The sequence below is a fragment of the Cottoperca gobio genome, unplaced genomic scaffold (assembly GCF_900634415.1).
Source record: "Cottoperca gobio unplaced genomic scaffold, fCotGob3.1 fCotGob3_316arrow_ctg1, whole genome shotgun sequence".
NCBI lineage: Eukaryota > Metazoa > Chordata > Actinopteri > Perciformes > Bovichtidae > Cottoperca > Cottoperca gobio.
Window position 1 is genome coordinate 25,481 of NW_021166924.1, and position 19,520 is coordinate 45,000.

Here is a 19,520-nt window from a genome sequence, read left to right on the forward strand (position 1 = left end):
TCGACGCTGCAGAACATGCCTCCATACTTCATCCGAGGACGAGGAGAATCCGAGCCCAGTCGGGAAAGCAAAGAGGAGCAGTCGTCCTCCTGAGAAAACCTCCTCTCAGACATCACAGAGAGATCTGATCTGAGAAGAGATAAGACGAGGAAGAGAGGTGAAAGAGAGGAGGAAGAGAGGAGGAGAAGGAGGGTTGGCTGAAGATCTCAGGCAAATAATGATAAGACGAGGAGACGGAGGAAGAAAAGGAGGCCATGGAGGAGGGGAGGAACTGTGACCTCAAACTAGGAGAGGAAAAACAAGAGAGAAAATGAGCTGTGAGAGGTGTAGTCATAGATAGTCCATATAATAAACATTAAAGTATTTTATGTTTTGTTTTCTAAGTCATACATATAATAAACATTAAAGTATTGGATGTTATGTTTTTAGGTCATAATAAACATTGATGTGACATCATCATCATCATTTGACAGCTGCCGTGCTCATATGACATTTAGAATAACAAAAGATTTGAGTTCAGTGTGAAACACTGGATGAAACTCAACACTCGATCACAGTTGTTGACGGAGAGTTTATGCGAATGGATCGAAAATAATTATACGTTTTTAAGACATACGATCCAGTAATTTTGTCCAGTATCTGTTCATACCTGAATACATCCCTAAATAAAGATATTTATGTTTTTAAATCTCAAATATCACACTTTGATATTATATATATATATATATATATCACTTTCTTTTGGTCTTATTTAGTTTAGGAACCACAAGTGTGATTCAGGTCTAACGACACACACACACACACACACACACACACACACACACACACACACACACACACACACACACACACACACACACACACACACACACACAGGTCAGTGCTCATTACTGCTGATGCTTTGCAGTCTGAACTGGATTTCTTTGCCTGTCACATCTATTTTATCTACACACACACGCACACGCACACACACACACACACACACACACACACACACACACACACACACACAAACACACCCACTCAGTGGACCGTAACAAAGTCTGTGTTTTCATGTTAACATAAAGCTCTCATGTTTTAATCTAAAAAGTCACTTCCTCCACAGCGGCCCGTGGTGCAAGTCCGACCCTAACCCTCTGCTGTATGTCGTCCCCCTCCTCTCTCCCCCCAAACCCTAATCTGTACTTCACTATCACTAAAGATATAACAAGTCACTTCCTGTCTGAATGAATCTCACAGTCACACTGTAACAATACTGAGTATATACACTGCCTGTCCAAAAAAAAAGTTGCACACTAAAATATTTTGTTGCTTTAGTTTTGAGTACAATAGGCATTCGCCGTGGCATCGTTTCGATAAGCTTCTACAATGTCACAACATTTATTTCCGTCCTGAGTTGCATTACATTTCCACCAAGATCTTGTATTGATGATGAGAGAGGCACGAGGCATGATTGTGCATCACTTCCTCCATCACTCTGGAACAGGGTCAATCTGGAATCATCCGACCACATGACCTTCTTCTTGTTCCAGAGTCTGATCTTTATTCTCCTGAACTAATTGAAGCCTTTTCTTCTGATCAGCCTCACTGATCAGTTTTCTTATGGATTTACAGCTGTTTAGTCACCATCCCTTCAGTTCCCCTCACGTTGTGCTGTGGAAATATTCTTACTTTCACTATTACTTTCACTGTTGATTTCTTACGATATGATTCCACCAAACGTTTAAGTGATCTCTGATCACCATCATTCACAAGTTCTTTACGACCACATTTCTTCCTGAAGATGATGGTTCACCACGATCCTTCCAGGTTTAAATAATGCGTTGGACAGTTCTTAACCTGATTTTAGTAGTTTCAGAAATCTGCTTAGTTGTTTTCTTTACTTGATGCAGACCAATACTTTGACCCTTCTGAAACTGATTCACATCTTTCCACGACCACAGATGCGTCTTCCGACATGGCTGTTTAAGAAATCAGAAGCTCCTCACTGCATCAGCTTGGGTTAAATAACTTGTTGCCATCAGAAACATATTAATCACTGCAGGAATTATCCAATGGAAGTTCTGACTGATCTGCTGAGTTAAATCCAAGTGGTGACTTTTTTATATATATAACACTGTATATATAATACTGTATATATAATACTGAGTATACATTTAATACTGTATATATAATACTGAGTATACATTTAATACTGAGTATATATAATACTGAGTATACATTTAATACTGAGTATATATAATACTGTATATATAATACTGAGTATACATTTAATACTGTATATATAATACTGAGTATACATTTAATACTGAGTATATATAATACTGTATACATAATACTGAGTATACATTTAATACTGAGTATATATAATACTGTGTATATAATAATGAGTATACATATAATACTGAGTATATATAATACTGAGTATACATATAATACTGAGCATACATATAATACTGAGTGTATAAAATACTGAGTATAAAAAATACTGAGTATGTATTATACTGAGTATACATATAATACTGAGCATACATATAATACTGAGTATGTATAATACTGAGTATATAAAATACTGAGTATATATAATACTGTTTATCTATAATACTGTATATATATAATACTGAGTATACATATAATACTTAGTATGTATAATACTGAATATATATAATACTGAGTATACATATAATACTGAGTATATATAATACTGATTATAAATAATACTAAGTATGTATAATACTGATTATACATACAATACTGAGCATACATATAGAACTGAGCATACATATAATACTGAGTATACATATAATACTGAGCATTCATATAACACTGAGTATAAATAATACTGAGTATGTATAATACTGAGTATACATTTAATACTGAGTATATATAATACTGTGTATATAATACTGAGTATGTATAATACTGAGTATACATATAATACTGAGCATATACAATACTGAGTATGTATAATACTGAGTATACATATAATACTGAGTATGTATAATACTGAGTATACATATAATACTGAGCATATACAATACTGAGTATATATAATACTGCTTATATATAATACTGAGTACCGGTATATATAATACTGAGTATAAATGATACTGAGTATGTATAATACTGATTAGAAATAATACTGAGTATGTATAATACTGAGTATACATATAATACTGAGTGTAAATATTGCTGAGTATAAATAATACTGAGTATGTATAATATTGAGTATAAATATAACACTGCGTGTATATAATACTGACTATAAATAATACTGATTATGTATAATACTGAGTATACATATAATACTGAGTATGCATATAATACTGAGCATGCATATAACACTGAGTATATATAATACTGAGTATGTATAATACTCCATCCATCCATCGTCTACCGCTTATCCAGGATCGGGTCTCCTCCCAGCTGGACGTGCCTGGAACACCTCCCTAGGGAGGCGCCCAGGTGGCATCCTTACTAGATGCCCGAACCACCTCAACTGGCTCCTTTCAACGTAAAGGAGCAGCGGCTCTACTCCGAGTCTCTCACGGATGGCTGAGCTTCTCACCCTATCTCTAAGGGAGACGTCAGCCACCCGTCTGAGAAAACCTATTTCGGCCGCTTGTACCCGTGATCTCGTTCTTTCGGTCATGACCCAGCCTTCATGACCATAGGTGAGGGTAGGAACGAAGATCGACCGGTATATTGAGAGCTTTGCCTTCTGGCTCAGCTCTCTTTTCGTCACAACGGTGCAGTAAAGTGACTGTAATACCGCCCCCGCTGCTCCGATTCTCCGGCCAATCTCTCGCTCCATTATCCCCTCACTCGCGAACAAGACCCCGAGGTACTTGAACTCCTTCACTTGGGGTAATGGCTCATTCCCTACCCGGAGTTGGCAATCCACCGGTTTCCTGCTGAGAGTCATGGCCTCAGATTTGGAGGTGCTGATCCTCATCCCAACCGCTGCACACTCGGCTGCGAACCGATCCAGTGACTGTTGAAGGTCACAGACCGATGATGCCATAAGGACCACATCATCTGCAACGAGCAGCGATGAGATCCTCAGGTCACCGAACTGCAACCCCTCTCCTCCACGACTACGCCTCGATATCCTATCCATGAAAATCACGAACAGGATTGGTGATAAAGCGCAGCCCTGTCGGAGGCCAACATTCACGGGAAACGAGTCCGACTTACTGCCGAGTATCCGGACACAACTCTTGCTTGCATTGTTCCTCTTCAATCAGAGGTTCGACTACCGGCAGAACCTTCCTTTCCAGTACCTTGGAGTAGACTTTACCAGGGAGGCTGAGAAGTGTGATACCCCTGTAGTTGGCACACACTCTCTGGTCCCCCTTTTTAAATAGGGGAACCACCACCCCGGTCTGCCAACCCCTAGGCACTGTCCCAGACTTCCACGCAATGTTGACGAGGCGTGTCAACCAAGACAGCCCCTCAACACCCAAAGCCTTCAGCATTTCTGGACGGATCTCATCAACCCCTGCGGCTTTGCCACTGTGGAGTTGTTTGACTACCTCAGTGACTTCCATCAGGGAAATTGACGATGATCCCCCATCAGCTTCCAGCTCTGCCTCAACCATAGAGGGCGTGTTAGTCGGATTCGGGAGTTCCTCAAAGTGCTCCTTCCAGCGGCCGATAACCTTCTCAGTTGAAGTCAACAGGGTCCCACCCTTTCTGAACACAGCTTGGATGGTTCCTCGCTTCCCCCTCCTGAGGTGCCGGATGGTTTTCCAGAAGCACCTTGGTGCCGACCGAAAGTCCTTCTCCATAGCTTCTCCGAACTTCTCCCACACCCGCTGCTTTGCCTCTGACATGGCAGAAGCTGCCGCCCTTCTTGTCCTTCGATACCCTGCAACTGTTTCCGTCGTCCTCCCGGATAACATAACCCGGAAGGACTCCTTCTTCAGTCGGACGGCTTCCCTGACCACCGGGGTCCACCACGGTGTTCGAGGGTTACCGCCCCTTGAGGCATCTAAGACCTTGAGACCACAGCTCATCACCGCAGCTTCAGCAATAGAGGTTTCGAACATCGCCCACTCAGGTTCAATGCCCCCAACCTCCACAGGGATAGCTGAAAAGCTCCGCCGGAGGTGTGAGTTAAAGATCCCCAGGACAGGGTCTTCCTCCAGATGTTCCCAGTTCACCCGCACTACCCGTTTGGGTTTACCAGGTCTGTCCAGAGTCTTCCCCACCCCTTGATCCAACTCACCACCAGATGGTGATCAGTCGACAGCTCCGCCCCTCTCTTCATACATATAATACTGAGTATGCATATAATACTGAGTGTATATAATACTGAGTATAAAAAATACTGAGTATGTATAATACTGACTATACATATAATACTGAGCATACATATACTACTGAGCATACATATAATACTGACTATACATATAATACAGAGGATACATATAATACTGAGTATATATAATACTGAGTATATATAATACTGAGTATAAATAATACTGAGTATATATAATACTGAGTATATATAATACTGAGTATAAATAATACTGAGTATGTATAATACTAAGTATATAAAATACTGAGTATATATAATACTGTTTATATATAATACTGTATATATATATATATATATAATACTTAGTATGTATAATACTGAATATATATAATACTTATTATACATATAATACTGAGTGTATATAATACTGAGTATAAATAATACTGATTATGTACAATACTGAGTATACATATAATACTGAGCATACATATAATACTGAGTGTATATAATACTGAGCATACATATAATACTGAGTATGCATATAATACTGAGCATACATATAATACTGAGTGTATATAATAATGAGTATACATATAATACTGAGCATACATATAATACTGAGTATTTATAATACTGAGTATACATATAATACTGAGTATATATAATGCTGAGTATAAATAATACTGAGTATGTATAATACTGAGTATACATATAATACTGAGCATACATATAATACTGAGTATATATAATACTGAGTATACATATAGTACTGAGCATACATATAATACTGAGTATATATAATACTGAGTATAAATGATACTGAATATATATAATACTGGTTATAAATAATACTGAGTATGTATAATACTGAGCATACATATAATACTGAGTGTATATATTACTGAGTATAAATAATATTGAGTATGTATAATATTGAGTATAAATATAATACTGAGTATAAATAATACTGAGTATGTATAATACTGAGTATATAAAATACTGAGTATATATATCATCTGTTTATATATAATACTGTATATACATATAATACTGAGTATAGACAGTATTATATATATTACTCAGTATTATAAACACAAAGTATTATATATACAGTATTATATATAAACACTTTTATATACTTTATATACACAATATTAAATACTGTATTTACTCAGTGTTTAATAAATAATATTATATATACACAGTATTATATATACAGTATTATATATATATGGTATTATACATATGGTATTATATTTATACAGTATTATATACACGGTATTATATATACATAATATTATATATACACAGTATTATATATTATCAGTATTATATATACAGTATTATATACACAGTATTATATATATACACAGTACTATATAAACAGTATTAAATAAACAGTATTATATATACAGTATTATATATACACAGTATTATATACATTGTATTATATATACAGTATTATATATATATACTGTATTATTTCTATACAGTATTATATATAGAGTATTATGTACATGTTATTAATATATAAATACAGTAATATATTCACAGTATTATATACATAGTATTATTTATACTCAGTATTATATACTGTATATACACATTGTTATATATGTACAATATTATATATAAACAGTGTTATATACTCTATATGCACATTATTATATATATATATATATATATATATATATATATATATATATATATATATATATATACCTAGAGTGTGTTTACGGTAAGTCGGTCATTTCCGGTTGTTAATGTTTCTGTGTTGCTGGTAGCATACTTTGGCAGCTCCAGCTTGACCCAGTTAATGTTGTTATATTCTTGATCACATCGGCTAATTACCTGTCATCTATCTGGGGAAGACCTGGTCTGATTAGGAGTGACGGCATCCATCCTACTTTAGCTGGAGCAGATCTCATATCCAATAATATTACAAAGTTTATTAGTGGACCCAATCCATGACAACCCAGAGTTGAGACCAGGACACCCACTCAAATCCCCATCGTGACTGTGTCTGCCCCACGACCACTGAAACTAATAAAATCTATGGTTAACAGAAGAGGAGTTATACATGAAAACATAATTAAAATAAACACCACTGCTGCAAAAGTGCAACTAAATCGAAAAATTAAATGTGGGCTCTTAAACATCAGATCTTTATCAACGAAATCTGGATTGGTAAATGATTTAATATCAGATAATAAGATTGATTTATTTTGTCTCACTGAAACCTGTCTAAATTAATCCACTCCACCTGGTCATATTAATTCTCACATTCCTCGAGGCTCAGAGGAGGTGGAGCTGCGGCCATATTTGACTCAAACCTCTTGATCAATCCTAAACTTAAACTAAACTATAACTCTTTTGAAAGCCTTGTTCTTACGCTCTCAAACCCAACATGGAAAACAATAAAGCCAGTTTTATTTGTTACTGTGTACCGCCCTCCTGGTCCGTATTCTGAATTTCTATCTGAATTCTCAGAATTTTTATCAAGTTTAGTCCTTAAAACAGATAAAGTAATTATTGTAGGTGACTTTAATATTCATGTGGATGTTGATAGTGACAGCCTTAATAATGCATTTATCTCAATATTAGATTCAATTGGGTTCAGTCAAAATGTACATGAACCAACTCACTGTTTAAACCACACTCTGGACCTTGTTCTGGGATATGGTGTTGAAATTGAAAGTTTATCAGTGTGTCCACATAATCCTCTTTTATCAGACCATTTTTTAATAACTTTTGAAGTCCTGTTACTGGACTACAAGCCAGCAGGCAGAACATCCTACGCTCGATGTTTATCTGAAAGTGCTGTGACTAAATTTAAGGAAGTGATTCCATCAGCACTTGATTCAATACCAGGACTCAATATCAATATAATGGAGGACTCCAATACTAACTTTAGTCCCTCCCAAATTAATCATCTTGTTGATAGCGCTGCAGCCTCACTGCGAATAACACTCGACTCTGTCGCTCCTCTAAAGAAGAAGATCATAAAATAGAAAAAGAAAGTTCCATGGCTTAATTTACAAATCCGCAAACTAAAACAAAAGTCGAGAAATCTTGAAAGTAAATGGCGTTCCACTAAACTGGAAGAATCTCGTTTAGTCTGGTTAGATCATCTTAAAACGTATAAGAAGGCTCTCCGTAATGCCAGAGCAGCTTATTACTCTTCCTTAATAGAAGAACATAAGAACAACCCCAGGTTTCTGGCATCAGACAAAGGACTTGTCTCTGTTCTCGTCTTGTTAGACCTCAGTGCTGCTTTCCACACTGTTGATCATGACATTCTACTACAGAGACTGGAACATTGTGTTGGCATAAAAGGAACCGCACTAAGCTGGTTCAAGTCCTATTTATCTGAGCGATCTCAATTTGTATGTGTTAACGATAAATCCTCCATTACAGCCAAAGTCAGTTTTGGAGTTCCGTAGGGTTCTGTACTTGGAACGATTCTATTCATCTTATATATGCTTCCTTTGGGCAATATTATAAGGAACCACTCTATAAACTTTCATTGCTATGCGGATGATACCCAATTATATCTAACAATTAAACCAATCAATTGGCTAAACTTCAAGCATGCCTTAAGGACATAATAACTTGGATGTCTAGCAACTTCTTGATGTTAAACACAGACAAAACTGAAGTTATTATACTTGGCCCTAAACTCCTCCGAAATGCATTTTCTAATGACATAGAAGCTCTGGATGGCATTAATTTGGCCTACAGCACCACTGTAAGGAATCTTGGCGTCATCTTTGATAAGGATCTGTCGTTTAACTCCCACATAAAACAAATCTCAAGGACTGCCTTCTTTCATCTACGTAACATTGCAAAAATAAGACACATCCTGTCTCAAAATGATGCAGAAAAACTAGTCCATGCATTTGTTACTTCAAGGCTGGATTACTGCAACTCATTGTTATCAGGTTTTCCCAAAAAGTCGCTTAAGACTCTTCGGTTGATCCAAAATGCAGCGGCACGTGTATTGACAAGAACTAGGAAACGGGATCATATTACTCCTGTATTAGCTGCTCTGCACTGGCTCCCGGTAAAATACAGAATAGAATTCAAAATCCTTCTCCTGACTTACAAAGCAATTAATCGTCAGGCTCCAGCATATCTTAAAGATCTCATAGTACCTTATAACCCAACTAGAGCATTGCGCTCCCAGACTGCAGGGTTACTTGTAGTTCCTAGAGTCTCCAAGAGTACAATGGGAGCCAGAGCCTTCAGCTATCAAGCTCCTCTCCAGTGGAACCAGCTTCCAGTTTGTGTTCGGGAGGCAGACACACTCTCCACATTTAAGAGACGGCAAAAGACTTTCCTCTCTGGTAAAGCTTATAGTTAGGGCTGGCTCAGGTTTGCCCTGGATTAGCCCCTAGTTATGCTGCTATAGGCTTAGACTGCCGGGGGACACCTCCCTGCTCTCTTCCTCTCTCCTTTCCTCCCTCTCTTCTTCTCCCTCTCTATCTGTATGCATTTATGTAAATGTATGTTACTAACTCATCATCCAGGGTATGATCCCCGGAGTTTCTGTGTATCATGTGGCAGGTTGCCACTGATAAAGTTTACGTCAGGATCATGAATCGTGGCTGCCCCTGCTGGACACCGGGAAGCCTTTTTGACATTTTCCTGGATTCATCCAAACTTTCTCTTTTTCAACACAACATCATTTTCTGTCAAATGTTGTATTTGTACTATGTTGTTTATCCTGTACACACGACATCTACTGCACGTCTGTCCGTCCTGGGAGAGGGATCCCTCCTCAGTTGCTCTCCCTGAGGTTTCTTCCATTTTTTCCCCCTTTAATTATGAGGTTACTCTTAGGAAGTTTTTCCTTGTGCGATGCGAGGGTCTAAGGACAGAGGGTCTGAGGACAGAGGGTGTAAGGACAGAGGGTCTAAGGACAGAGGGTGTAAGGACAGAGGGTGTAAGGACAGAGGGTCCAAGGACAGAGGGTGTCGTAACCTGTACAGTCTGTAAAGCACACTGTGACAAATGTATAATTTGTGATTGTGATTTTTTTATATACATATATATATATATATATATATATATATATATATTGCGGTGTCCCTAGGGAGGTGTTCCAGGCACGTCCAGCTGGGAGGAGACCCTGGGGAAGACCCAGGACTCGGTGGAGAGATTATATCTCCTCACTGGCCTGGGAACGCCTCAGGATCCCCCAGTCGGAGCTGGAGGATGTGGCCCGGAGAAGGAAAGATTGGGGTTCCTTACTGGAGCTGCTGCCCCCGCGACCCGATCCCGGATAAGCGGTAGACGATGGATGGATGGATGGATATATATAATATATATATATATATATATAGTCATTTTGCATTGTACCCAGTACTTACTACACGGAGTACATACTGTACATGATGAACTATATTTTATATCAATATAAACCTGACAGTTTTAATGCTTTGTGTCACTTTATTAGGTACAGCTGAACCACATCACAATCCATCAGACTCCTGCAAGTATAAATAAATAATAGGTCAAATAATAACCAAACTACCGACTCTGCGAATGTTCTGTGAGTTCACAGCAGATAGAAAAATATCATCTGGAATAATAAAAGTACAGCAGCAGCTTTTAAAAAACCAGATTCATCACGTTGAAGCTGCTTCAGTTTAACATGGGAGATCATTCACATTTAATGGTAAATAAATCTTCTTTGTACTCATCAGCAAAGATAATCATAAAGAATAAAAACAAAAGGAATTCGATATGGAAACAACAAATTGGTGGAAAGTGATTTATCTTAAATACATATACAGCTGGAGATAAAAGCTTAAAAGCTTCATTTTAACTCTAATGATAAAGAACAAACACTAATATGATTTGAAAATTAACCAAAATATTAAGTCTTGATTATTTTCTGTACTTTTATTTAATTCCCTTTCTTTTTTCAGATTTCCATTTAATTTGATCGGATAGTCATTTCAATATAACATGTGCTGATTATCTCTGGGAGTAAAACATTTATCTATAATAAATATATAATATAATATATTTGGAGATTTTTGTTTTTTGAAATGATCCTCCAGGACGTCAGCTCTATAAAGAACTGACGTACTTTCCTCCATCTGTCTGAACTACTTTATAATTAAATATTATTGAATCGAAGGTTTCTCAAACTTCATGCTTCTTCAGATTAGAACTCCTGACCTCAGTGTTTGGTCCCGGGATGATTCAGGTGAACTGTTTGCAGGTAACAGACTGTGACCTCTAGGCTGTGAGTAAAGCTGAACGACTCGCTGGTGTTGGACCCCCTCCGGTCTGCAGGTGGGCCCCCCTCCAGTCTGCAGGTGACCTCCACCAATCGGAACAAAGTTTATAAAGTTATGATCCTGTTGTGTTGTGTTTCTACTTTGTGAACATCAAGGTGACTCAGCAAACACTTTACTGAACGTTGTCGTTCATCAAGCTTCATTAACCCACAGACAGGTTTTATTAACACAAAGGCCTTTACACACTGTGGGCAAAACACAAATATTACGCTGAGAAGAAGTGACCAAACCTTTTTCAAAATGAATAAAGGATCAACAATCAGGTTGTGGTGGTGGACATCAGGTGTAAACGTTCACTATAGTCATGTAGCCGAGGTTATGATGAGTTATGACCTTTCACAATAAAAGCCCTACACATATACACTGTAATTGTTTACCAGAGGGAAGTCAGATTCACTCTGAATTTTCTAAAAGGAGAATGATGTTGAATTTATCATTTTCATCTGAAGAATGAGTCCATGGATCCATTCAGAACTTTTATTGAACAAGTGTTGCAAATTCGCAACGCTGCCGGTATTTTGATGCAAAATACTTCCAAGCAAGTATTTTGCATTTCCGCGTGGATTCTACGTCACAACCCTGGTGAGAAAAGGCCTTAACCCACCCTATCAACCATGTAGGAAGTCCAGCACCACTGAGGTCCACCGACCTCCTGAGGACAGAAAGTGTTTATCAGGTGAAGAGTAGCCGACAGGATAGTTCGCAGTTTGCACTTGTCTGCAACACAAAGTTAATTTCTTGATGTGAAAACCTTCCCTGTTTGCGTCCCCGTGATGGTGTAGATCCAGAGTCAGCTGACGGCTGGGCTCTGCTCTGATTGGTTGACAGCACAGATGCAGGTCAGTGGGGCAGTGAAGCCAACAGGCCTCAGTCAGTAAGCTGCTGTTTGAACTTCTTCTGGATCATCCTGTAGTTTGGATCCAGACTGAGCTGACCCTGCTGAGTATTCTGCTGGACTCTGGAGGCCTGCAGACACTAAAACACAGAAACAAACTTAAGAAATAGCAAATTATTTATATTGATTCTTAAAGTAATTTACAGCTTTAGAACTAATAAAAATAGTGATAAGAAACCTGACGCACCTGGGAGGTAAACCCTGTATTCTTCGGAGGTAAACACTGTATACCTGGGGGGGTAAAGCCTGTGTACCTGGGGGGTAAACCCATAATACATGGGGGGTAAACACTGTATACCTGGGGGGGTAAGCCCATAATACATGGGGGGTAAACCCATAATACCTGGGGGGGTAAATCCTGTATACCTGGGGGGGGGGTTTCAGATATACCTTCAGTACACTCTACCTGGGGTTGCAGTTACCCCTGTTGCCCAGCAGTAAAACATGTTGCTGTGTGACTCACCAGCTGATGTTAGGACCAGAGGATGAAGGCCAAAGAGAAGAATAGAAACAGGAATAGAAACTGAAATAAAAAGAAGTGGACACTCAGTAAGAGATTGTTCTGCCAGATTTCATAGTCTACATGTAGGCTGTTGAAAGATAACTTTACATTGGTGCGAAAACTAATGTAATGTTTCTATTGGTCCGTACCTTCTCCTCCAGCTCTTTAATTTGTCGTTTTTGTGCTTCTATAAATTCCTCCAGATCTTTGTTCCTCTGACAAACACAAACATAATGTTAATAATACATGACGCATGCAGTACAGTCAGTTAAACTTTACCTGTTGTCAAAAGATTACTGGCTGTTTACCTGATCTTTAATGTTTACCTGCTATTTACCTGCTGTTTAATGTATACCTGTTGTCAAATGTTTACCTGCTGTTTAAATTATTTCCTGTTGTTTACCTGATTTTTAATGTTTACTTCTTGTTTAAATGTTTACCTGCTGTGTGAGTTGCAATAGTTCCATCCTCTCTCGGAGGATCTGGGCGTCTCTCTCTCTCAGCTCACACATCACAGTTCGTTTCCATCGATCCATTGCTCTTCTGAGGCCGTCCCTTTCTTCCTCCGTCAGTGTTTCAGACAGACGACCCTCCTCCATCTTTAGTCCCTCCATCCTGTACGCATCCTCCTGCTGCAGAGCCTCAAACAACATGGACTCCAGCTCCAGGATCCTCTGCGTCAAGGGCAGACATTTTAAAACAAGAAAATATTTTATCAATTCATTAAAGTCCAAACAAACATACACTCTTTATACCTTGGTAAACCCTGTATACCTGAGGGACACACCTTATACCTGGGGGACACCCTGTATACCTCGGGGACACCCCGTATACCTGGGTAAACCCTGTATACCTAGGGGACACTCCGTATACCTGGGAGACACCCCGTATACCCGGGGGACACCGTGTATACCCGAGTAAACCCTGTATACCTGAGGGACACCCCTTATACCTGGGGGACACCCTGTATACCTCGGGGACACCCCGTATACCTGGGTAAACCCTGTATACCTAGGGGACACTCCATATACCTGGGGGACACCCTGTATACCTGGGGGACACCCTGTATACCTGGGGACACCCGTATACCTGGGTAAAGTAAACTCTGTGTACCTGGGCTTTTTTGTTAGTCATTCTTGTTGCCCTGAACTAAACCTTGTTGCCGTTTTCAAATCCAACATACATTTTAAAAATGTAAAAAACACAAAAATATTCTGAGAGACAGTGAGCTGGAAGTAAATCCAGCACAGGTACTTTGGACCAAACTTCAAACTCTCCTGTACGTTATCTTTCCTCACTGTCTCTCCAGGTGAAATAAGCAGATTCTTCACACAACAATCCAATAAATAAGTATATCCCATTGTTAACTCTTTTTCACTTCTGTGCCTGTTGGATTCTGTTGAACATGTCAAAATGAGCAAGAAGAAGATTATGTCATCTTGCATGTTGTGAAGGTGCTTCAGTGTCAGTTTGCTCATGTCACAGCAGTAATTAAAGGCATGAAATCCCCTGATGGAGTGAGTGTGAACACAGAAATATTCAGCATCAGCTACACTAGATGCCTCGTCAGTTGGTTTATATATAATTGTTTGACTTGTGATTCAGTTCTGTGCTACCACACACACACACACACACACACACACACACACACACACACACACACACACACACACACACACACACACACACACACACACACACACACACACACCTCTACGCTTCATGAGCACCTGCTTGTTGAGGCTCTTTTTCTGCAGCTTTTCTAGCTGCTCACACTGACCTTATGAGCCTCATCCATTGACTGCTTCCTGTAGTCCAATTCTTCATCCAGATAACTCTTCTGTTTACTGAACAGATCCTAGAAAACAACACACAGAGGTCACCTGAAGGAGCTGAGCTATTGTCAGACTGTCTGGGAATCAACAACAGGACTGATTCAGAAGAATAAGCCTATAGATAACCAGGCTACTGCAACGTAAAAACAACCATAAACAATGTCACCATGTACTGTATCTGTGCGGTGTCACCATGGCGATGAACTAAACTGTCAAGTTAAACTTTTCAGAAAACTGTCGGGTCACTTTGGAGTTTTTTGGTTACATTTTATATTTTGTACAAGGTTTATGCTATTTGAGACCAAAAGTAAGCCTCTAAAATATTTTAGATGAATTTCAACTGTTTAGACAGGAAGCCCTTTTTAGGGTTCAATCACAAAACTCCTCCAGCCATGAAGTTTGGTAGAGAGACAGAATAAATGGCGTACAACAGATACAAATAATTTGCAGATTGGATTTGACCATAATCTGCAAACGTTCCATATGCGGACCTTTGATGCACTGGCCCCCCACTATCACTTTAAAATGAAGGCTTAGAAAATAATAATAAAAAACCAACACAGACAGTCGCTGCGTCATCATTTATAAAATATTCTTTGTGTTTTTTACCTTCTCACTCTCAATGTCCAACATCTTCTGCTTCAGAGCCGACTTCGTTACCTCGATGGACTCCAGCCACTGACACAGACAGACAGGTAGAGAGAGTCAGACAGGTAGAGACAGACAGACCGGTTGAGACAGACAGACCGGTTGAGACAGACAGGTAGAGAGAGAGAGAGAGAGAGACAGATAAAGAGAGTCAGACAGGTAGAGAGAGACAGGTAGGGACAGACAGACAGGTAGAGACAGACAGAGACACAAAAGTAAATGGACCACAGGTTAGAAAGTCCATCCTGAATGGAAAATGTGGGTTTATTAATCTAAAGAAACATGAAAACAGGTGTTCAATCTGCCTCGTTCAGTGAAAGTATTATGTCTTTTGTCCAGCTTTAGTTTGAGATATGACGACTAAAAGCAGTGTCTGGTGGTTTCTGTTTCTGTAGATGCCCTTTTTCATTAATCAGAAAAGACTGTACAGTAAAAACAATTATTTTTACCCAATAGATATATATATATATATATATAATATATATGTTTTACCTCGTTATCCATTCCCCAACATACATTTAGTTTTTTTTATTTTGTGCTCCAAAGGTCACAACTACGTTGCTATTTGCTAATTTTGTCAAACCAAATCATTAAATGATTAAAAACAGGTCAAATCTGAGCAATGACAACTCAGAGAACAATGTGTTTTAACAGTATGGCATCTAGAAAGAAAATATTCTGGGTACTTTAGTAGATCAGATGGGTAAAATTGTATCTACAAACTCTGCAATATTTTCAGATGTGACATTTCTTTAGAGATCTTCAAAATCAAATCATAACAATTGGTTTTGTTGTGATTATGTAACTGTTCCAATGAATAAACTGTAACTAATTATTTTTACTTGAAATTGTCAAATTTGACCGGAAGAAAATTGGAGGGTTAAACAAAACTCCTGAAATTGACCAAAGACAAAGAGAGAGTAGATGAGAACCAAATAAACGTTCATATGGTTCACTGCGTTTATTAATCAAACAATAATAAATCATCAATAAATATGTCCTGCTGCACAGGGTCAAAGGTCGGCATCAGTAAACAGTGTTACCTTCTCTGACAGAGTGAGCACCGTGCGGGCCTGGATCACCACCACCTGCTCCTCATTGGACAGAGTCTGTTGACAACATGTCAACAACAACATGTCAACAGCAACACGTCAACAACAACATGATAACACCACATTAACAACTTGTCAACAACAGCAACACGTCAACAACATGAAATCAACACGTCAACAACATGAAATCAACACGTCAACAACAACATGTCAACAACACACATAAAATATGAATTCAACATGTCAACAACCCGTAAACAACATGTCAATAACACGTAGTCAACAACATGTAGTCAACATGTATTCAACAAGTCAAAAACATGATAACAACACGTCAACAACAACATGTCAACAACACGTACAAAATATGAATTCAACATGTCAACAACCCGTAAACAACACGTAGTCAACATGTCAATAACACGTAGTCAACATGTCAACAACAAGTCAAAAACATGATAACACCACGTCAACAACATGTCAACAACATGTTGTGAACATGTGTTGAACATGTCAACAACACGTAAACATGTAGTCAACGTTTTAACAACATGTAGTCAACAAAACAGATTTTTTTCTCATCTGTCTTACATGTTTTTCTTCATCTGTTTGTCAATAATCACGTGACATTGTCATCATGGTAAAACATACATCAACATTTGCACATGAAGTATCTCCTTAACAGAGAACAGCAGATGTTTTGTTTTACCGCAGGTTCAGGCAGATATACACTAAACTGCTGGTTCTGATGATAGAAGACGTAGTTCAGGTCCAAATTGATTGACTTTAATATAAAAGACATACATTTACAAAATAAAGTCAACATACACTTACGGCGTTATCTCCCAGAATGTCTAGCTTCTTCATCAACTCACTGATCACAATGTCCTGAGGAAAAATAAACATCAATTAGGAAACTGAATAATTACTCAGTTTAATTGTGTTACAGAAGCCTCGACAGTAGTTATCAACTTGATAAGCGAACTCAGATTTCTCAGCCCGGCTATGAGCGCGGTCACATTAAAGTTTGCAACTTTTGACCAATCACAAACATGGACAAGTGTGCTGTCAGCAGGGCGGCATATTATAATTTTTTTTAAGTTATTTTTTTGGGCTTTTTATGCCTTTAATTATAGTTTAGTATAGATTGTGAAAGGGGGAGAGAGAAGGGGAACGACATACAGAAAATGGTCAGGGGTTGGGCTTCGAACCATGGGCCGCTGTGGCAAGGACTCAGCCTTTGTACATGGGTCGCCCGCACTACTGGGTGAGCTACCAGGGCACCCAGGGCTGCATATTTTACAATTGAAGAGTAAACTACAATATTAGACAAATACAAAGAGGTTTAACACATAATCCAGACTAAAAGTAATAGTGTACTGTTACTCACAGCGACTCCCTCTGCCTCACAGTAGATCTGTAAAGGACTGAGGCCTTCTGGGAAATGGAGTTGTTGGAAGTGAATACCAGGTGAGCGTCGCTCCCTCTCCTGAACAGTAAACATAGTTTCCATAAAAACAGAGACAAACATCCGTCTGACTGTTTTAAGTTGTTGTTTATGTGTCTATGACTGTTTTACCTTGTTGTTTATGTCTGTATGACTGTTTTAACTTGTTGTTAAAATTCACCTGTTTTGACTGCACCTCGGCGAATGAAGAAAACTAAATAACTGTTCTTTGTATGTTGCACTTATATTGGTTTGGCTTATTTATAGCTAATAGTTGAAATTGTATTGTATTGTTTTTGTATGTTGCACCTCAAACTGGCTTATTTGAAGACAGTGTTCACTTATACGATTGTATTTGAAGCTATTGTACTTACAAGATTTTTGCTGTTCGGAGTTGTATCTCCATGATTGTTTGCACTTTTTGTACGTCGCTTTGGACAAAAGTGTCAGCTAAATGAACTGTAAGGTAATGTAATGTTGTTTACATCTGTCTGACTTTTAACTTGTTGGTTACATCTGTCTGACTCTTTAACTCGTTGTTTATGTCTGTCTGACTGTTTTAACTTGTTGAAGTTTTTCCTTGTGCGATGCGAGGGTCTAAGGACAGAGGGTGTCGTATCCTGTACAGTCTGTAAACACTGAGACAAATGTATAATTTGTGATATTGGGCTATATAAATAAATTTGATTTGATTTGATCTGTATGACTGTTTTAACTTGTTGTTCACATCTGTCTGACTGTTTTTACCTCAAGTTCTAAGATCCGAAACTCCAGCAATTCATTCTGATCTTTGACGTCCTGGATGTCGTTTTCCAGCTGCAGCTCTTCACTTTCCATCTGCTTCACCTGTAAAATATCAAACCTATACAGTCAGAAAAATCCTAGAAACAATATCACTTAATGCAGCAAAACAAAAAAGTAAATATTAATGGATTTGTCGCTCGCATTATTATTCTTTGTCTTTTTTTCTATTTGCAGTTTCCATCATGCTTTGAGGGATGTAAACTGGAAGTATGACGTTTCCATGGGGACACTCAGTTAGCTGTAGGCTAACCCTTCAGCCCTGTTTTAAAGTCTGTATTAATTTCCATTTTGCTAAAGTGCAGAATGATCTAAAATAATAATAAAATGTGCAGACAACTATTACAAAGTCAAGTAAGTTAGTAGTTAGTCAGTGAGTAAAGTCAAAAACAGGAAGATTTTCTTTGTTCTATGATTTGTGGATTTCTGAACGTTTATTCTGGATGGACAAAATAGATAACGATAAGTCACGAATGATATGAATTTGAGTTTCATGGGTTCACATTGGACAGTTTGCTTCACCTTCTCCACCAGCTGCTGATTCCTCTGATATAACGCTTGCTTCTCCTCCACCCACTTCACATCCTGAGATAGATAGGCAGAGAGAGACATACAGACAGACAGATAGACAGAGAGAAAGACAGAAAGACATAGCAGTTTCAGCAGTTCTTAAATAAACATTATTCACAGATCAATCCTGTACGGTTCTGCTCTACATCTATGATCTATGATCTATGATCTATGATCTATGATCTATGATCTATGA

General features: G+C 38.3%; 1 protein-coding gene across 10 annotated transcripts in view; it reads right to left on the reverse strand.

Moving 5' to 3' along the window:
* Positions 1-12,040: 12,040 nt before the first annotated feature.
* The window catches only part of jakmip3 (Janus kinase and microtubule interacting protein 3), a 23,551-nt gene continuing 16,071 nt past the window's right edge, over positions 12,041-19,520 (reverse strand). For 6 of the 10 annotated variants that reach the window (XM_029427397.1, XM_029427403.1, XM_029427399.1 and 3 more), the window contains 11 exons: positions 19,277-19,339; positions 18,701-18,799; positions 17,897-17,995; positions 17,335-17,394; positions 16,498-16,563; positions 15,416-15,484; positions 14,752-14,829; positions 13,412-13,645; positions 13,121-13,186; positions 12,933-12,992; positions 12,041-12,549 (listed from right to left, as the gene is read on the reverse strand). In XM_029427397.1, the coding sequence (XP_029283257.1) occupies positions 12,942-12,992; positions 13,121-13,186; positions 13,412-13,645; positions 14,752-14,829; positions 15,416-15,484; positions 16,498-16,563; positions 17,335-17,394; positions 17,897-17,995; positions 18,701-18,799; positions 19,277-19,339 (885 nt within the window). In that variant the 3' untranslated portion in view covers positions 12,041-12,549; positions 12,933-12,941. Of the gene's footprint in view, positions 12,550-12,656; positions 12,724-12,932; positions 12,993-13,120; positions 13,187-13,411; positions 13,646-14,751; positions 14,830-15,415; positions 15,485-16,497; positions 16,564-17,334; positions 17,395-17,896; positions 17,996-18,700; positions 18,800-19,276; positions 19,340-19,520 lie in introns of all 10 variants that reach the window. The other 4 variants (XM_029427404.1, XM_029427402.1, XM_029427398.1 and 1 more) reach the window with 2 other exon arrangements.